Below are 21894 nucleotides of genomic sequence, written 5' to 3'. Positions count from 1 at the left end.
AAGGAGCGCATTTGTTGTTTCTTGACCACGAGACACTTACATTCAGTTTGCATGGTCAGTGCAGCACATGCAACATTGTTGATCCCAACGATGCTGTTCTCATTTAGCTTCTTAATGTAAATCCACTAGTATTCTATAATTACACTTAGTTTGTTTCTTACATCTGCAAATGGCTAGTTTGTCTTTCTTAGCAAGTTGGGCCTCAATCGTGTGAGGCGCTAATCGCTAGTTAGCTGGTTGTACTGAGTCAGAGTAAACGTAACTAGCTATACAGCCTGATAATACCAGTGACGGTGTAGATCTAAATCAGTATGTTTGTGCATCAGTGCCTGCTAAATCAGAGGAATATGCAAAGCGTGAATAGGTTAGCTACATGAAGTAGTTAAGAGAACATTTGATGTAGCTAAAGATTATAGGGTCCCCTAGGAAACACTTCGCTTCCTACCCTGTCACAATAATTCCACCTGATATTTTAATTAGTTGTCATGTCAATCAATAGTGTTCGAAGTTCCCGCTATATTATAATTATTTTACATTTTAGTCATTTAGCAGAAGCTCTTAATTCTAATTCAAAGCGAGGTAGGGTCACGGGCTACTCAAACAAATTTAGAACTTTTGTCATTCAAAAACACAATGCCATCACTTATTTTATATATATATATATATATACAGTGATATATTTTGGCTATGTCTCACCAGCCCTGGGCAAACTATTTTATACTTTTTGAAACCAGGAAATGGCTGAGCAAATTCTGCATATGAATTTGACTGAATATTTTGTTTGGTTATATCAGATTTTACATGGGTATGTAGTACAGTTGATTAAACTGTTTTATGGTTTACTGTTTGAAACAGATCTCTTCACCAGAGGTATTGACATCCAGGCCGTCAATGTCGTCATCAACTTCGACTTCCCCAAGAATGCTGAGACATACCTGCATCGCATCGGACGATCAGGTATGGAAACCTTTTTATGTGCTTCTTTTGGTATTATGTCAATGCTTTCTATCTTGTAATTTCTGAATGCTTTGTTTTGAGAACATGGCCACATGCTCATTCCATCCCTCTGTGATATTGTCTCTTAGGGAGGTTTGGCCACCTGGGCCTGGCCATCAACCTGATCACCTCTGAAGACCGCTTCAATCTGAAGTCCATCGAGGACCAGTTGGTCACCGACATCAAGCCTATCCCTGGCAGCATCGACAAGAGCCTGTACGTGGCAGAATTCCACGCCACCAACCCCAATTGCGAGGAGGGGCTGAAGGAGACTGGCCGCCAACAGGTGGAGCCCTAGAACTCCTCAACTGGTGAGTCATTCCTCAGAAGACTAGTTGGATCCAGTACTTAATTGTTTAAAAAGCAGTATTTTATTTGTATATACACTGCTCAAAAAAATAAAGGGAACACTTAAACAACACAATGTAACTCCAAGTCAATCACACTTCTGTGAAATCAAACTGTCCACTTAGGAAGCAACACTGATTGACAATAAATTTCACATGCTGTTGTGCAAATGGAATAGACAACAGGTGGAAATTATAGGCAATTAGCAAGACACCCCCATTAAAGGAGTGGTTCTGCAGGTGATAACCACAGACCACTTCTCAGTTCCTATGCTCCCTGGCTGATGTTTTGGTCACTTTTGAATGCTGGCGGTGCTTTCACTCTAGTGGTAGCATGAGACGGAGTCTACAACCCACACAAGTGGCTCAGGTAGTGAAGCTCATCCAGGATGGGACATCAATGCGATCTGTGGCAAGAAGGTTTGCTGTGTCTGTCAGCGTAGTGTCCAGAGCATGGAGGCGCTACCAGGAGACAGGCCAGTACATCAGGAGACGTGGAGGAGGCCGTAGGAGGGCAACAACCCAGCAGCAGGACCGCTACCTCCGCCTTTGTGCAAGGAAGAGCACTGTCAGAGCCCTGCAAAATGCTTACAGCCCAACACCGTGCAGGACGTTTGGCATTTGCCAGAGAACACCAAGATTGGCAAATTCGCCACTGGCGCCCTGTGCTCTTCACAGATGAAAGTAGGTTCACACTGACCACGTGACAGATGTGACAGTCTGGAGACGCCGTGGAGAACGTTCTGCTGCATGGAATATCCTCCATCATGACCGGTTTGGCGGTGGGTCAGTCATGGTGTGGGGTGGTATTTCTTTGGGGTGCCGCACAGCTCTCCATGTGCTCACCAGAGGTAGCCTGACCGCCATTAGGTACCGAGATGAGATCCTCAGACCCCTTGTGAGACCATATGCTGGTGCGGTTGGCCCTGGGTTCCTCCTAATGCAAGACAATGCAAGACAATGCTAGACCTCATGTGGCTGGAGTGTGTCAGCAGTTCCTACAAGGGGAAGGCATTGATGCTATGGACTGGCCCGCCCGTTCCCCAGACCTGAATCCAATTGAGCACATCTGGGACATCATGTCTCGCTCCATCCACCAACGCCACGTTGCACCACAGACTGTCCAGGAGTTGGCGGATGCTTTAGTCCAGGTCATGGAGGAGATCCCTCAGGAGACCATCCGCCACCTCATCAGGAGCATGCCCAGGCGTTGTAGGGAGGTCATACAGGCACGTGGAGGCCACACACACTACCGAGCCTCATTTTTACTTGTTTTAAGGACATTACATCAATGTTGGATCAGCCTGTAGTGTGGTTTTCCACTTTAATTTTGAGTGTGACTCCAAATCCAGACCTCCATGGGTTGATAAATTTGATTTCCATTGATAGTTTTTGTGTGATTTTGTTGTCAGCAAAAGGGAAGCAATATGTAAAGAAAAAAAATATTTACTAAGAATATTTCATTCATTCAGATCTAGTATGTGTTAGTGTTCCCTTTATTTTTTTGAGTGTTTTTGTATTTATATATAGTACCAGTCCAAAGTTTGGACACACCTTCTCATTCAAGGGTTTTCTTTATTTTTACTATTTTCTACATTGTAGAATAATAGTGAAGACATCCAAACTTTGAAATAACACATGGAATCATGTGTTAAGCAAAACAAAGTATATTTTCTTTTCTTTAAAGTAGCCACCCTTTGCCTTCATGACAACTTTGCACACTCTTGGCATTCTCAACCAGCTTCATGAGGAATGTTTTCCCAATAGTCTTGAAGGTGTTCCCATATATGCTGAGCACTTGTTGGCTGCTTTTCCTTCACTCTGTGGTCCAACTCATTCCAATCCATCTCAATTTAGTTGAGGTCAGGTGATTGTGGAGGCCAGGTCATCTGATGCAGCACTCCATCACTCTCCTTGGTCAAATAGCCCTTACACAGCCTGGGGGTGTGTTGTCATTGTCCTGTTGAAAAACAAATGATAGTCACACTTAGCACAAACCAGATGGGATGGTGTATCGCTGCAGAATCCTGTGACAGCCATGCTGGTTCAGTGTGCTTTGAATTTAAGAAAAATCACTGACAGTGTCACCAGCAAAGCACCATCACACCACCACTTCCATGCTTCACGGTGGGAACCACACATGCGAAGATCATCCGTTCATCTACTCTGCTTCTCTCAAAGACACAAAGGTTCAAACCAAAAATCTCAAATTTGAACTCCAGACCAAAAGACAAATTTCCACTGGTCTAACGTCCATTGCTCTTGTTTCTTGGCCCAAGCAAGTCTCTTCTCCTTATTGGTGTCTTTTAGCGGTCGTTTCTTTGCAGCAATTAAACCATGAAGGCCTGATTCAGGCAGTCTCCTCTGAACAGTTGATGTTGAGTTGTTAGTTACTTGAACTCTGACGTGTTTATTTGGGCTGCATTTTCTGAGGCTGTTAACTCTAATGAACTTATCCTCTGCAAATCAAATCCAATTTTATTGGCAACATACGTGTATAGCAGATGTTACTGCATTTGTAGTGAAATGCTTGTGTTTCTAGCTCCAACAGTACAGTAATATCTAACAAAACACACAAATCTAAAGGAATGGAATTAAGAAACCTTTAGATGAGCAGTGTCAGAGCAGCATAGACTAAGATACAGCAGAATAGAATACAGTATATACATGAAATGAGTAATACAAAATATGTAAAACTTATTAGTGTTCTACTATTAAAGTGGCCAGTGATTTCAAGTCTGTGTATGGGGCAGCAGCTCCTCTGGACTGGTGATGGCTGTTTAAAAGTCTGATGGCCTTGAGATAAATGCTGTTTTTCAGTCTCTATGACCCAGATTTGATGCACTTGTACTGACTTTTCCTTCTAGATGATAGCGGGGTGAACAGGCAGTGGCTCGGGTGGTTGTTGTCCTTGATAATCTTTTTGGCTTTCCTGTGACATCGGGGGCTTTAGGTGTCCTGGAGGGCAGGTAGTTTGCCCCAGTGAAGCGTTGGTGATACAGCCCGACAGGATGCTCTCAATTGTGCATCAGTAAAAGTTTGAGGGTTTTAGGTGTCAAGCCAAATTTCAAGCCTCCTGAGGTTGAAGAGGAGCTGTTGCGCCTTCTTCACCGTGCTGTCTGTGTGGGTGGAGCATTTCAGTTTGTCGGTGATGTATACACCGGAAAGTAGAAGCTTTCCACCTTATCCACTGCGCTCCTGTCAATGTGGATAGGAGGGTGCTCCCTCTGCTGTTTCCTGAAGTCCACAATCAGCTTCTTTTGTTGATGTTGAGTGAGAGGTTATTTTTCTGGCACCACACTCCTAGGGCCCTCACTTCCTTCCTGTAGGCTGTCTTGTAATTGTTGGAAATCAAGCCTACTATTGTTTTCGGAGGTAACTCTGGCAGTTCCTTTCCTGTGGCGGTCCTCATGAGCCAGTTCCATCATAGCGCTTGATGGTTTTTGCAACTGCACTATCAAAGTTCTTTGCATGTTCTGTATTGACTGACCTTCATGTCTTAACGTTATGTTGGACTGTCATTTCTCTTTGCTCATTTGAGCTGTTCTTGCCAAAGTAAGGACTTTGGTCTTACTAAATAGGGCTGTCTTCTGTACACCAACCCTACCTTGTCACAACACAATTGACTTGCTCAAACACATTAAGTATGAAATAAATTCCACTATTTAACTTAATAAGGCACACCTGTTAATTGAAATGCATTCCAGGTGACTACCTCATGAAGTTGGTTGAGAGAATGCAAAGCTGTCATCAAGACAAAGGGTGACTACTTTGAGTCTCAAATAAAATGTATTTTGATTTAACACTTAGTTTTGTTATTAAGTGTTATTTCATATTATCCTTATATTATTATATTATCCTTGAGATGATTATTTCATATCTCAAGGATGAGATGCATCCTGTTCCATTGATCATCTGAGCTCAATTTTGTGTCTCATAGCAAAATTGTCTGAATACTCGTGTAAATAAGATTTTATTTTTAAATTTTTTTTGCAAAAATGTCATCTGTTTTTGCTTTGTCAGTGTGTGTGTGTGTGTGTGTGTGTGGATTGAGGATGTTTTATTTAATCCATTTTTAGAAAATAAGAATAACGTAACAATATTTGGAAAAAGTAAAGGAGTCTGAATACTTTCTGAATGCACTGTACGTCTGACATGCCAGTGAAAATGGCTAATATTTTAGGTCACCCCTAACTTGGATCTGAAATGGTCAGATGGGTGTAAGGAATATGGTAAATTCCTCAGATGGCAAGCTGACTCGATTACCATCTTCCTTATGTCTATCAAATAACTGTGGCTATAAAAGGGATACGGGATATATTGAATTGGGCGTGTGTGTGGGAGAGAGAGAGAGACATATATTTTTAATCCTTGCCACCTTATCTTCCATCCAGGACAACATGATGTACCCGGCTTTTGCACAACATTCAGCTCTTGCAGCTCAGGCACCTCTTCAACTTATCTTTTCTCAATCTTCAGAACCTGGCACATGGATGTATTTGTTTTTGCTGATTTGTATGTCCTGTTCTTGTTCCCCTTTTATTTAATTTAAGAGATGCCTGCATTTTTTGGCTAAAATAGTCTTAACCATGTTGTTTTGCACCAAAGGTAACTTGCCAAATGCACACTGAGTTATCAGTCCTTTTTTGGCTTAAGACACAGGCTTATGTTTTTTGGATTGTATCCTGGTATTGCAAGGTAATAATCAGCTGAAAAACTCGAGATAGTTGAGGAACATTACCTTAAAAAGAAACGTAAGAACCATGCAAAATATTGATCCAAGTTGTATTGTTTCCTGCTGAATACATCATCCACTTTTATGGCTAGTAGGTTTGGGCGATATACTGTACACTGGGGTATTTCGAAATACTGACTGATTTTCAAAACTGTTGAAACTATGTTTTTGGGGGGGATTGGGGGCACCTGGGGGCTGCAGGGTTGTGTGCTTATAACTATACGAAATCTATGATGTCATTATAATTTAGATCCACCTCCGGTCTCCAGCTTTGCATTTGGTTTGCTAACTTGCTAGGTACCTAAGTGGCTAGATGTCAAGATCAAGCTTCTTGGTTACAGCAGACATTCTAACCTGGGTGCCAGTCTTTTTAGCTAACATTCCACTCCTTGCCACTCCTTGTCATTGCCAAAGACGGGCTTTTCTGCCATCTTCAAATATGAACATTCTATCATTAATGAGCTCGAGGAGAACATGGGAGTTGTTCCTAATTCGATAACCCCCACCTCTCTCCTCCAATCACAAAGGTTATCCTAATATTGGAACTCAACTTTTTTTTTCTTCTCCTCCACAGAACATAAACTCAGCAAAAAAATTAACATCCTCTCACTATCAAATGCGTTTATTTTCAGTAAACTTGTTGAATCTTATGTTCATACAAATATTTACACAACTGAGACATAAACTGAACAAGTTCCACAGACATGTGACTAACAGAAATGGAATAATGTGTCCCTGAACAAAAGGGAGGTCAAAATCAAAAGTAACAGTCACTATCTGGTGTGGCCACCAGCTGCATTAAGTACTACAGTGCATCTCCTCCTCATGGACTGCACCAGATTTGCCCGTTCTTGCTGTGAGATGTTACCCCACTCTTCCACCAAGGCACCTGCGAAGTCCCGGACATTTCTGGGGGGAATGGCCCTAGCCCTCAATCCACAGGTCCACCCTCGATCCACAGGTCCCAGACGTGCTCGATGGAGTTGAGATCCGGGCTCTTCGCTGGCCATAGCAGAACACCGACATTCCTTCCTTGCAGGAAATCACACACAGAACAAGCAGTATGGCTGGTGGCATTGTCATGCTGGAGGGTCATGTCAGGATGAGCCTGCAGGAAGGGTACCAAATGAGGGATGTGGATGTCTTCCCTGTAACGCAGAGCATTGAGATTGCCTGCTATGACAACAAGCTCAGTCCGATGATGCTGTGACTCACCACCCCAGACCATGACGGACCCTCCACCTCCAAATCGATCCCACTCCAGAGTACAGGTCTCGGTGTAACGCTCATTCCTTCGATATATGCAAATCTGACCATCACCCCTGGTGAGACAAAACTGTGACTCATCAGTGAAGAGCACTTTTTGCCAGTCCTGTCTGGTTCAGCGACTGTGGGTTTGTGCCTATAGGTGACATTTTTGCCAGTGATGTCTGGTGAGGACCTGCCTTACAACAGCCCTACAATCCCAGCCTATTGTGCACAGTCTGAGCACTGATGGAGGGATTGTGCGTTCGGTGTAACACGGGCAGTTGTTGCAATCCTGTACCTGTCCCGCAGGTGTGATGTTCGGATGTACCGAACCTATGCAGGTGTTGCACATGGTCTGCCACTGCCAGGACGATCAGCTGTCCGTCCTGTCTCCCTGTAGCGTTGTCTTAGGTGTCTCACTGTACAGACATGCCAATTTATTGCCCACATTTGCAGTCCTCATGCCTCCTTGCAGCATGCCTAAGGCACGTTCACGCAGATGAGCAGGGACCCTGGGCATCTTTCTTTTGGTGTTTTTCAGAGTCAGTAGAAAGGCCTCTTTAGTGTCCTAAGTTTTCATAACTGTGACCTTAAAACCCGCTACCTACGACAACAGCCGGTGAAATTGCAGATGTTCAAAATACAAAAATTGTAATATTAAACATTCATGAAAATACATAATTTAAAAGCTTAACTTCTTGTTAATCCAACCGCGTTGTCAGATTTCAAAGGCTTTACGGCAAAAGCATACCATGCGATCTATCTGAGGACAGCGCCCCACACCAAAATACTTTTTCAACCAGCACATGCATCACAAAATCACAAATAGCGATTCAATTAATCACTTACCTTTGAAGATCTTCCTCTGTTTGCAATCCCAAGGGTCCCAGCTACACAATGAATGGTAATTTTGTTCGATAAAGTCCTTCTTTATATCCAGAAAAGTCAGTTTAGTTGGCACCAATGATCTCAGTAATCCACTCTTTCAACATGCATACAAACAAATCCAAAAAGTTACCAGTAAAGTTCGTCTAAACAAGTCAAACAATGTTTCTAATTAGTCCTCAGGTACTCTAATATCTAAAACTATAATATTTAAGATTGAGTGTAGTATGTTGAATAGGGAAGATGAATAACAAAGTGCGCACACCTCATTCACATGCCAACAAGACCACTTTTCTAATGAGAGAGTACTTGGAGTTCTTCAAACTACAATTTTTTTCACAAAACAACCCTGAAACCCTTTCTAAAGACTGACATCTAGTGGAAGCCATAGGAACTGCAATCGGAGTCCTATCTATTTGTATATCCCATAGGCAACCATATGAAATAACCTGTGACCTCAAAACAATATATATATTTCGGATGGATTTTCCTCAGGTTTTTGCCTGCGATATCAGTTCTGTTATACTCACAGACATTATTTTAACAGTTTTAGAAACTTCAGTGTTTTCTATACAATGCTGCCAAGTATATGCATATCCTAGCTTCTGGACCTGAGTAACAGGCAGTTTACTTTGGGCACGTCAGTCATCCGAAATTCCGAACAATAACCAGCCTCCAAAACAGGTTAATTGCCTACCGTCTGCAAGCAGTTCGTGTCTTAACGACCGTTCCACAGGTCCCTGTTCATTAATTGTTTATGGTTCATTGACCAAGCATGGGAAACAGTGTTCAAACCCTTTACAATGAAGGTCTGTGAAGTTAATTCGTAAAAAATCTAAATATCTTTGGAAGACAGTGTCCTGAAAAGGGGATGTTTCTCTTTTTGCTAGTTTTTTTGTATCTGGTTGCTGAGCAACTTACATTTTTTTGTCCAAACGAAATCAGTCTGTCAAGTTGCTAGTTCACGTCAAAATTTTCTAAGTAAACCAAAACTTATTTTAGATGCATTCAAGATCCTTGTTGCCTAAATTGTTTTGTGCGACTCAAAAAAATCTATTGTATTTTTCAAATAGTGCCCCTTGTGTGCACTTCCGGTAATACAGTATACCCCAGTATGGTACAAAAAAGGTATGAAAATCTGGATAGCACCGAACCCTAAAGGGGTGGGTTCTAAGCTACATATTTAATTGTTTTAAGATGGTCCAAGAAAGGCAGTGAATAACATAGTCCCCACAAAAATGTAAAGGAAGTTTGTTCAGAAGTTTCAATCCTTTATCTAAGAGATGTAATAAAGATCAGGGAATGTTTTAGTTTTTTTATTACATGTACTTATTCTCTTATTTTAGGCACTAAACCTCAGTATCTCCATATACTTCCATTCCTTTAAAAAAATATATATTTACTGATACCGGGGATCTTCAGACGAGTCGTGAGGCTTGTGGGCATCCTAAAACTGAACACCATCGTGAGAGTCTCAGCTTTCCACAGAGGAGACATTAGTGTGCATCCAAAACCAATGTTTTTGTGAGAAGACTGGTTTTACGGGATGTGTAATGGTCTGTCAAACACCGCTCTTACTCTGCCACCTTGCACCTCAGATGCCGAAGTGTGATATCGGCGGATGCTTAAACAGACTGCTTTTGATGGGGATTTTTGTATTGTTAATTAGATTTCCGCAAGGATGCAGAAATTGTATTCCAAGGGGTAACCTTAACAACCACAAAGGGTAAAGAAAGCATCACTGCGGTGCACAGCTTCATGGTCTTGTAGCGGATGCGAGCTTCACAGCTCCGTGAGAGAACTTGGGAAGGTTGCAGACCTGGATGAGTTGTAGGGTTTAATGCTTGGATCAGGGTCGTGGAAGCCATGTGGAGAGCGGAGGATCACGCATGTTGGCTAGCCCATTCATTTACATGTGTTTTTGTTTGATATTAAGATTATATGTTTTTAAGATTAAATGTATTCACAAACTGTTGGATAATAGATCCTTTGCTACAGCACTACTAACATCCAACTTCGACTTAAATAATGTCTCATCTGTACTAGAAATATCTAGCTGGTTGCGTGCAGTGGACAGGCAGGCAGATTGGAAACTGGACATCTTGCTTGCATTATAGATTAAAAATAAATTTAAAAACCAAAACATTTTATGCAGGCAGCGTTTATAGCTAGCTAGCTTCCTTAGCTGGGTAATCAAACAAATGCCTGTATTAGAAATTAGCTACATAGCCGATGGCTTTGGGTTGCTTGAAAGTTGTAATTTTCTAAATGATCAACAGCTAGCTAGTTCAGCAGCTTGACTCACATACACTTTCAGCGGCCCAGTCTGTCCAAACCGTAAAACATGTTTAGGTTATTCAAACCTGATCTGTTATCGATGACAACCAGCTGGCTCAGGTCTTTGAATTACACACAGTGATGTCGTTTTCTCAGCAATATTTCTGAATTCTGCTGATTTTAAAAGTAACACTGCTTCTGCCTTGCCTCAAGCTAGCTAGGTTTACATGACATGCATGTCACTAGACACAGCTCCTATTTTTTTGTCTTATATAAATTACTCAGACGTAAACGCCTGTGGTAATGTTCCCACTCTCACTAGATACAAACCCACCAAACGTATGTTTTTAGTGGCACACAACACCTTTCGTGCATTGAATTACTGGTATTTCACCACCTTTGCTTCATAGCTTGAAATAAGTGGTGAATCTTTTTCTTTCCCCCCCACATGGTGGCTCACACACACATACATTAGACATCAACTCAGTTATAGATCGGAAGTCAGGATTTATATGACTATTTTTTTTTGGCAATTTAACACGTAACCTCTAGGGTATGTGGGACGCTAGCGTCCCATCTGGCCAACATCCAGTGAGGTTGCAGAGCGCCAAATTCAATTACAGAAATGCTCATTATAAAAATTCAGAAAACAAAACATATTTTACATAGGTTTAAAGATTAACTTCTTGTTAAACAAACCAGAGTCATATTTATAAAATGCTTTTCGGCAAAAGCATACCTAGCCCAGAACATACCTAGCCCAGAACATAGCCCAGTTGACAAATTATTACAAACAGTAACCAGCCAAGCAGAAGTGTTACAAAACGCAGAAAGAGATCAAATTAATCCCTTACCTTTGATGTTCTTGGTGGTAATCAGAAGACATTAATTTACTCAAATGTTCCTTTTGTTCAATGAAGTCTCTTTATATCAAAAACGCGCTAACAAAACGGAGGTTTTCTTCAGTAATCCACAGGCTCAAACTCAGTCAAAACAATCAGACAAAAAATCAAAATTGTATCCGTAAAGTTCATAGAAACATGTCAAACGATGTTTATATTCAACCCTCAGGTTGTTTTTTAGCCTAAATGATCTATAATATTTCCACCGGACAATAACGTCACCAATATAAAAGGTAAACAAGAAATGCACATGCGCCTGAAAAAACTCTGCATCACGTTAAGGTCCACTCGTTCAGACTGGTCTTACTCCCTCATTTATAAGAATACAAGCCTGAAACGATTTCTAAAGACTGTTGACATCTAGTGGAAGGCATAGAAACTGAAAATGGAGTCCTAAGTCAATGGATACTGTAATGGAATTGAATAGAAATCTAAAAAACAAAACAAAAAAACTACTATTTTTCTCAGGTTTTTGCCTGCTAAATCAGTTCTGTTATACTCAAAGACACTATTTTAACAATTTTGCAAACTTTAGTGTTTTCTATCCAAATCTACCAGTTATATGCATATCATATCTTCTGGGCCCGAGTAGCAGGCCATTTTAATTTCGTCATGCTTTTCATCCAAAATTCCGAATGCTGCCCCCTACCCTAGAGAGGTTAAATAAATGCCTTTCAATGAGATTCCTTTTTCTTTCCCCCTTTGTGCGCTGGACTGAAGCAGTTGGCAGGGACACATGGCCCCATTCAAACATTTAAACTTGTCTTTCTCCCAAGATACGGTGCCTTCGGAAAGTATTCAGACCCCTTGACTTTTTCCACATTGTTACGTTAAAGCCTCATTCTGAAATGGATTAAATACATTTTTTTCCTGAATCCACACAGTACTCCATAATGTTTGCACATACAGAAGTATATTTGAAATTGAGCTCAGGTGCTTCCTGTTTCCATTGAGCATCCTTGATGTTTCTACAACTTGATTGGAGTCCACCTGTGGTAAATTCAATTGATTGGACATGATTTGGAAAGGCACACATCTGTCTATATAAGGTCCCACAGTTGACAGTGCATTTCAGGGCAAAAACCAAGCCATGAGGTCGAAGGAATTGTCCGTAGGGCTCCGAGACAGGATTGTCAAAGAATTCTGCAGCATTGGCTGTCCCCTGTGGCCTCCATCATTCTTAAATGAAAGATGTGTGCAACCACCAAGACTCTTCCTAGAGCTGGCTGCCCGGCCAAACTAAGCAATCGGGGGAGAAGGGCCTTGGTCAGGGACGTGACCAAGAACCTGACAGAGCTCCAGAGTTCCTCTGTGGAGATGGTTGCCCTTCTGGAAGGTTCTCCCATCTTTGCCACACTCCACCAATCAGGTATTTATGGTAGAGTAGCCAGACAGAAGCCACTCATCAGTAAAATGCACATGACTGCACACTTGGAGTTTGTCAAAAGGCACCTAAAGGACTCTTGACAATGAGAAACAAGATTCTCTGGTTTGATGAAACCAATATTGAACTCTTTGGCCTGAAATGCCAAGTGTTTCGTCTGGAGGAAACATTGGCACCATCCCCAGGGTAAAGCATGGTGGTGGTGCCAGCATTGTGCTGTGTGGATGTTTTTCAGCGGCAGGAACTGGGGGACTAGTCAGGATCGTGGGAAAGACCACGCAGGAGTGGCTTTGGAACAAGTCTCAATGGACTTGAGTGGCCCAGCCAGAGCCCGGACTTGAACCCGATCGAAGATCTCTGGCGAGACCTGAAAGTAGCTGTGCAGTGACGCTCCCCATCCAACCTGACCGTGCTTGAGAGGATCGGCAGAGAAGAATGGGAGAAACTCCCCAAATACAGGTGTGCCAAGCTTGTAGCGTCATACCCAATAAGAATCGGCTGTAATAGCTGCCAAAGGTGTTCAACAAAGTACTGTGTAAATGCTCTGAATACTTATTTTAATGTGATCTTTCAGTTTATTTTTAATACATTTGCAAAAATGTCAACCTGTTTTTGTTTTGTCGTTTTTACGGGTTGTGTGTGTGTGTGTGTGTGTGTGTGTGTGTGTGTGTGTGTGTGTGTGTGTGTGTGTGTGTGTGTGTGTGTGTGTGTGTGTGTGTGTGTGTGTGTGTGTGTGTGTGTGTGTGTGTACAGTTGAAGTCAGAAGTTTACATACACTTAGGTTGGAGTCATTAAAACTAGTTTTTCAACCACTCCACCCATTTCTTGTTAACAAACTATAGTTTTGGCAAGTCGGTTAGGACATCTAATTTGTGCATGACACAATTTTTCCAACAACTGTTTACAGACAGATTATTTCACTTAGAATTCACGGTCTCACAATTTCAGTGGGTCAGAAGTTTACATACATTAAGTTGACAGTGCCTTTAGACAGCTTGGAAAATTCCAGAAAATTATTGCATGGCTTTAGAAGCTTCTGATAGGCTAATTGACGCCATTTGAGTCAATTGGAGGTGTACCTGTGGATGTATTTCAACGCCTATCTTAAAACTCAGTGCCTCTTTTTTTGACATCATGGGAAAATCAAAGGAAATCAGCCAAGACCTCAGAAAAAAATTGTGGACCTCCACAAGTGTGGTTCATCCTTGGCAGCAATTTCCAAACGCTTGAAGGTACCACGTTCATCTGAACAAACAGTAGTTTGCAAGTATAAACACCATGGGACCATGGGACAAAGCCATCATACCGCTCAGGAAGGAGACACATTCTGTCTCCTAGAGATGAATGTACTTTGGTGCGAAAAGTGCAAATCAATCCCAGAACAGCAGCAAAGGACCTTGTGAAGATGCAGGTGGAAACGGGTACCAAAGTATCTATATCCACAGTAAAACAAGTCCTATATCGAACTAACCTGAAAGGCCGCTCAGCAAGGAAGAAGCCACTGCTCCAGAACCGCCGTAAAAAAAGTTTGCAACTGCACATGGGGACATGGGGACAAAGATCATACTTTTTGGAGAAATGTCTTCTGGTCTGATGAAACAAAAATAGATATGTTTCTAGGGAAGGCTTACAAGCCAAAGAGAACCATCCAGCACAGGGGTGGCAGCATCATGTTGTGGGGGTGCTTTGCTGCAGGAGGGACTGGTGCAATTCACAAAATAGATGGCAACATGATTAGGGAAAATTATGTGGATATATTGAAGCAAAATCTCAAGACATCAGTCAGGAAGTTTGGTCGCAAATGGGTCTTCCAAATGGACAATGTCCCCAAGCATACATTCAAAGGTGTCAAAATGGCTTAAGGAGAACAAAGTCAAGGTATTGGAGTGGCCATCACAAAGCCCTGACCTCAATCCCGTAGAAAATGTGTGGGCAGAACTGAAAAGGGGGGTGTGTGTGTGTGTGTGTGTGTGTGTGTGTGTGTGTGTGTGTGTGTGAGAGAGAGCAAGGAGGCCTACAAACCTGACTTCGTTACACCAGCTCTGTCAGGAGGAATTGGCCAAAATTCACCCAACTTATTGTGGGAAGCTTGTGGAGGGCTACCTGAAACGTTTGACCCCAGTTAAACAATTTGAAGGCAATGCTACCAAATACTAATTTAGTGTATGTTAACTTTTGACCCACTGGGAATGTGATGAAAGAAATAAAAGCTGAAAAAATAATTCTCTACTATTATTCTGACATTTCACATTCTTAAAGTGGTGATCCTAACTGACCTAAGACAGGTTATTTTTACTAGGATTAAAATGTCAGGAATTGTGAAACTGAGTTTAAATAATTGGCTACGGTGTAAGTAAACTTCCGACTTCAACTGTATGTATGCATGCATGCATGTATGGGGGGATTTAATCAATTTTAGAATTGGGCTGCAACATAAGATGTGGATAAAGTCAAAGGGTATGAATACTTTCTGAATTCACTGTAGATTCTTGTAATGGCTCACTCACACCAGCCATCCATTCCCGCTTACATTCACATGCCTTTTGTCACTCAAGTGCCTTGATTACGCTCCCATATGCACTCATTTCATCTGTCTTTCTCACACCACAAACAGAATAAAATCACAATTTAAGCTAGATTGAAACAATGGTTTATTCAGAGATCATTATGCAAGTAGAAAGTTCGGTGTGCACTCCTAGGGAATCTTGTTCCTGTTCGAGATGTTGTTCAATAACCAAGGCTCAATCTCTGACTGACATCTAGAATGTGAGTACTTTTAATATAAACATCGCAATAAAAAAGTGCAGCTTTTACTTTGATGCAATGTGATTGTTTTCCTGTCATAGTAATCAATTGTGTGGAGAAAATAAGATATAAATCCGATGTAAGACCGCATAGGTAACTAGACTAGGCCCATTGTAAAAACTGTGGATGGTAGCCTACAATTAGGTTGCTATAGCACAGGACAAGAATTTCCCTATGTATAAACAATCTTAGACCAGTACAGGAGCAGTTCATGAAAAAGAAAGTTACAGTAGTGTCCAGTTACTGAGCTTGTGCTGCATTTGACTAGTAAAACAATCTTCTGGGCTTTCATACTTTGGGGGTGCATGATCTAGCCCCATTATGTTGTTATTATGACGCTAGGTACAAATGGCAGCCTATTCCCTATAAAGTGCACTTCTTTTGACCAGGGCCCATAAAGTAGTGAACTATATGGAATAGACACATGTCTGCAGCTATGGAAAGAACTGGTGGAATTTACAATCTGATCAGTCGTATGCACCCAATTTCTGAAAGATGCACAGGGTATTGTTGGCGATAACGATGAGTTTTTTTTATTTTTTACCTTTTTATTTAAGCAAGGAGTCATGCTGAAACCATGGTCTCTTTCCTAGATGAGCCCTGCATGCACACATCAGTAAACACTACATATCTACTGAACAAAAATATAAACGTAACAATTTCAAAGATTTTTCTGCATTAGTTCATGTAAGGAAATCAGTCAATTGAAATACATTTATTAGGCCCTAATCTATGGCTACAGAAACTTATCTGTTGGTCACAGATACCTTAAAAAATGTAGAGTCATGGATCAGAAAACCAGTCTGTCGTGCTGCATGAGGCAAATGGTAGTCCCATCTCCTTTTCATAGTTGATCAGGCTGTTGATTGTGGCCTGTGGAATGTTATCCCACTCCTCTTCAATGGCTGTGTGAAATTGCTGGATATTGGCGGGAACTGGAACACGCTGTCATACACATTGATCCAGAGCATCCCAAACATGTTAAACGGGTGTCTGGTGAGTATGCAGTCCATGGAAGAATTGGGACATTTTCAGCTTCAAAGAATTGTGTACAGATTCTTGTGACATGGGGCTGTGCATTATAATGCTGAAACATGAGTTGGCGGTTGTGGATGAGTGGCACGACAATGGGCCTCAGGATCTAGTAACGTTATCTTTGATAAAATGATAAAATGCAAATGTGTTCGTTGTCTATAGCTTATGCATGCGCATACCATAACCCCCACCACCATGGGGCACTCTGTTCACAACGTTGTCATCAGCAAACTGCTCGCTCACACGACGCCATACACGTGGTCTGCGGTTGGACGTACTGGCAAATTCTCTAAAACTACATTTGAGGCAAATTATGGTAGTGAAATTAACATTGAATTCTCTGTTGGACATTCCTGCAGTCAGCATGCCAATTGCGCGCTCCCTCAAATTGACAGCTGTGGCGTTGTGACACATCTGCACATTTTAGTGGCCTTTTGTCCCCACCACAAGGTGTGTAATGATCATGCTATTTAATCAGCTTCTTGATATGTCACACCTGTCAGGTGGTTAGATTATTTTGTCAAAGGAGAAATGCTCACTAATGGATGTAAACAGATTTGTGTATAAAAAAAAGACAAATAAGCTTTTTGTGCGTATGGAACATTTCTGGGATCTTTATTTCAGCTCATGAAACATGGGACCAACACTTAACATGTTGCATTTCATATTTTCAGTATACATATCAATTACACTACACTTTAAAAGCAAACACAAAATAATACAAAAATAAATATCAAATGAAACAAACTCGATCTTCTGCCTGAATTGCCCTAGAGGCAATCTTGCAGTTTACTTTGTGCAAAACAACATGGTTTAACATATTTTTAAGACCTGCTTTTTCTTTCTCAAGGGTCCCTTAAGTCATCTTTTTTGTTTTTTTAGGTAGACGTTTCATGTTGGTAAGACTGGCCTAGTTTTGTGGGTATGTCTTTAGGGTAAGAGTCTAATTAGAATCGATCTCCTAAGTGTGTTTCTTTTTCATCTCCATAATGGCAATTTTAAAGTTTAAATGTATTAATTGTTGGTATTTACTGTGCAGCCCAATGGTGCATGCCAAGCCCAAAATGTATTTTGACTAAAAACGAGGTAACACACCATGCTTTTATTTAAAAATCTTCAGAGCTCTTGAGTGTGCTGTTCCTCACTCTGGCTCTGATACATATGAGCTGAGAACTTGGCAGACCTCTCATTTGTTATCTCTGCTATTCATTAGGTGGGAGGACCCTGGTGTTTTTTTATTTTATTTTATTACATTTCAGACAGTTTTGTTATTGTGCAAGGCTGAGGGACTAATCTCATGTGGCGTGGGTTTGCTCACATCAGAATTATATATGAAAGCGAATTGTAGCATCTTCAAACTGGCAGCTGTGATATTTTCTTTGTCCCGCAAAAATGTTCGGTGCGGATAAAAGCAGATGCATTATTTTTTTTGCTTTTAAATTATTTTTGGAAATGTTTGCTGACCCGGGAGGGGGCAGTGCTTTGGGGCACTAGGTTTGTGTGGGTTTGCGAGCCACATTGTCTTCAATATGAGGCGCTGAGGCATCTTGAATATTTTCTTTACTCTGGTACTTAAATTGGAACTGAGATTTTCAGCAACATGAAACCTTATTAATCTGTTCATATACACCCCCAGGAAGAATATTTAATATTTTCGGACGATCGAGCACTTAGATATGGACATTTTCATAAATTCATAGAATGTTTGGGAATGACGTATATAGTAAGGCATTTGTCAAAATTCTATAGCAGTTTAGAGTGGGAAAGTGGCCAAGCGTTGGCTAGCCTTTCAGTGAAAAAAACAATACCCGCCTGTCAACTTTTCATTGCGTACTGCCAGTAGACTTAAATGGTTCTTCACCAACATCTTCAGTGTTTTAACCAAATCATGTCTCATTTGATTTACAGACAAATCTTATGTTTTTGAGAAAGTAAAAAAGTTTAATACTAACATATGAATAATTTAGGTAAAAAGTTGGATATTAAATGTGTGGTGTCACACAGTCTAATTTTACAATATACAGTGTGTCCCACAATTTTTTTTTTTATAAATATAGAAATACACAATCGTGGACAAAAGTTGAATGACACAAATATAAATTTTCACAAAGTCTGCTGCCTCAGTTTCTATGATGGCAATTTGCATATACTCCAGAATGTTATGAAGAGTGATCAGATGAATTGCAATTAATTGCTAAGTCCCTGTTTGCCATGCAAATGAACTGAATCCCCCCAAAAACATTTCCGCTGTATTTCAGCCTGCCACAAAAGGATCAGCTGACATGTCAAATAACCAACAACTGAAAGCAAAATGTATAGAATTGTAAACAAAAATAAGACATCAAAAGCAAAACCCATACAGCAAATCATTTTAAAGCGCAAGCAAAACTCTTGACAAAATATTTGAATTCCCTCTGTCGTTCTGCCACTGAACCCACTGTTCCTAGGCTGTCATTGAAAATAAGAATTTGTTCTTAACTGACTTACCTCGTTAAATAAAGGTCAATTACTGACTTGTGATCATTGCCCCTGCAAGTTTTATTGTATTCTCATTCTTAGTTACAGTCGTCCGTTTTTGTTCAAAATATTGAGTCATTGAAACTGAAACGGTGCATCCTGAGTGGGTTGTGGCAGCCAGCAATGTACCAGGCCAGCTGTGATTGACAACCTAAAAGGAATCTTTTTTTTATTGGGGAATTATATTAATCATGCATGGAACTGCATTCATCTATTCTTTCAACAACCAATAATGCCTTATTGTAAGTCATGGAATTAAGTCAAATAGTACCTCTTATAAAGTTGGTTTTGAAGCATAAACAGGGATTTTGTTTTATTTTATATTTTATTTTATTTATATGAATGTTTGTTTCATGTCTGCAAAGTAGTTAAAACGCTGCCAGTTCCACTTTAAGAACTCCAGCACGACAGTGGACCAACCAATAAGGTTTGCAACAGATCTGAAACTCAACACATTTGTAATTTCTCCCAAATTACAAAGAAAGAATCATATTTCGATCATGTTTTTTTTACTGGGAAGTGCTACCCCAGCTCAGTCATACTGGTTAGCTAGGTCAATCTTTTTACGAGGTGGTTGGTATCATTTTGAGGAAATTAGTTTGTAAATGATTCATAGTTCACACAAGTCGTTTACAAAAACATGAATTTGCTTCATTGGTAGAGTTTAAATATATCCTTTTTTTATATACTGACTTACAGGATTTATATTGAACCTAAACCAAAAATATAATAATTGTATGTTTTTGTGTGCTTTGCGTGAGTGACTGTCAGTAAGGGTTTTATATGTGCGTGTGTGTTGTAGAGAGAAGGGTGGTGTGTGAGAGACGAGGTTGGTTGGTGTGTTTGAGAATAAGTTAGTGTCCCGTCACGTTTGTTTGTTGGTGTGGATGTGATTGCATGTGTGTCTGAATATGAATGACTGTGCTGTAAGATTGTTTGGGTGGGTGTACAATTGGCTGAATGTGAATGTCTGTATGCAACTGTGTTTCTGTCTGCTTGTTTGTCAGTTATTGTGAGAGTGACATACAAGGTCTGAATACCCTTATTTCTGTTTTCCTGGCCTGTTTTCTGACAGAATAGGTCAACACTCGCTTATATAGTGTAAACCCCAAACTTGCCCAAGGCAGAGTTTGCTTCAGATTCCCCTAACCTAATGTTCTTTCCAATCAGTTGGCACAAAGGGGGCTAGAAAATGGGCAATGTTAGGTGTTGAGACCGAGTATTTGGTCTGTCAGTGGGTAAATGTCTTTGTATGTCACCGTCTAGTCCTGTGTATGCTCTTGACCATTGAGTCAAGTTGTGACCGTGTGAATGAGTACAAATGGGGGAGGGAGGGTTCAATTGTTTAAATTCAAGATGTTTGGAAAGGGTAATCATGTTCACTCTTTAAGAACACAAGTAAGAACTAGACAATAAGGCCTATGGCGGGGAATGGTAGAAGGGGTTTTGGGTACAATGCAATTAAGGCAACAAATGATGGTATTGCAGCATTGGTTTTGGAGAAAATAAACAAACTAGTAGAGAATTCTGAAACCACAATATCCCTGATCCCCAAATTGCAATACAGCTAATTGACAGTGACGCCTCAAATGTATCTCCAGTTGCACCAATTCTGAATTGGATGTATAGCTGTGTTGTGCTTTTCTAATGCTGACTCATGTTACATGCCGAGACTGCATTCAAACTGTGAGACTCTGAATTCTGCGAAAGCTGGAGAGAATGATTTGTATTCTCTTCCTGGAACCTGGATAGGAACGACTGGTCTTGAAATTCTAATTTGCTTGCTAAAATTCACACCCTTAAATTACCCATTTTTAACTGCAAAATTACTTGTTTGGTGAAAATGTTCACAACACCTTGAATGACGAGTAAAACATTTTCTGTAGACATTTTCAGGGGGAGAAGCCATTTTGGAATTCAGTTGTCCTGTTTTTTTCTGTAGTTATTGTATGTGGGAATGTACACCTTGGTGGCTATAACCTTTTCTTTCTCATTTGTTCTTTTCAAACCTGTTCAGCCCCAGGAGTGAGAATTACAGAATCAGTTTTAACACTGACACTTTGACCAGGTAGTTCTCTGATGTCTTACAAATCAGACGAGTAGTCAGCCACGATATTGGAACATGTACGGTTGATCTCCTGATGATAAAGTCAATGGGTACAGTGGCATCATTGATTCACTTACAATACCCCCCCCCCAGTCTCCCTAGAATCACAAGCAATACAAGAAGCGTATTTTAAATGTTTATACTTCTATCACTCTGTCCTAAACTGTAGTTTGATGACATTGGAATTAATGCAGGGGGTTATAAAACATAATAAAAGTGAATTTGAATTCAAAGTGTGTGTTTTTCATTGTTGCTGTCTTGAAGGCTTGTGTACATACCAGGCTGTGTGTTTGGATTTGACAGCTGTGTGTGAAAATACCACAATCACATTTTGTCACATGCTTCATAAACAACAGGTGTAGACTAACAGTGAATGGCTAGAAAAAATACTTTAGTCTGTCTGCACTTTCAGCTGTGTAGGCCTACATTTTTACATTCAGCAAATGTTCTTAACCAGAGCAATGTAAAGTTAGTGACTGCTCAGGTTATTAGTGTAAGTGAAAGGTAAAGCTTCTATTAGATATTGACAGGATTGTGTCAACACAGCACATATTACACAACACTTATGTTTGTTAGTGGTTGAGAATTTCTGCAAGTTATAAGTCCACTCAGCAGAGAACTTTACCAGATGGTAGGGCTGGGCGGTATTCTTTATT

At 40.6% G+C, this 21894-nt stretch overlaps 1 protein-coding gene across 4 annotated transcripts in view; it reads left to right on the top strand.

Annotated features, from left to right (window-relative positions):
• LOC135550136 (probable ATP-dependent RNA helicase ddx6) overlaps positions 1–21471 on the top strand; it is a 59708-nt gene extending 38237 nt beyond the window's left edge. For 3 of the 4 annotated variants that reach the window (XM_064980653.1, XM_064980651.1, XM_064980654.1), the window contains exons 12-14: positions 856–957; positions 1086–1307; positions 5738–9949. In XM_064980653.1, the coding sequence (XP_064836725.1) occupies positions 856–957; positions 1086–1294 (311 nt within the window). In that variant the 3' untranslated portion in view covers positions 1295–1307; positions 5738–9949. Of the gene's footprint in view, positions 1–855; positions 958–1085; positions 1308–5737; positions 9950–13009 lie in introns of those variants that run through there. The other variant, XM_064980652.1, reaches the window with a different exon arrangement.
• The last annotated feature ends 423 nt before the right edge of the window (positions 21472–21894 follow it).

This window comes from Oncorhynchus masou, chromosome 12 (assembly GCF_036934945.1).
Source record: "Oncorhynchus masou masou isolate Uvic2021 chromosome 12, UVic_Omas_1.1, whole genome shotgun sequence".
Lineage (NCBI taxonomy): Eukaryota > Metazoa > Chordata > Actinopteri > Salmoniformes > Salmonidae > Oncorhynchus > Oncorhynchus masou.
This window is presented reverse-complemented; position numbering and strand designations above follow the sequence as displayed.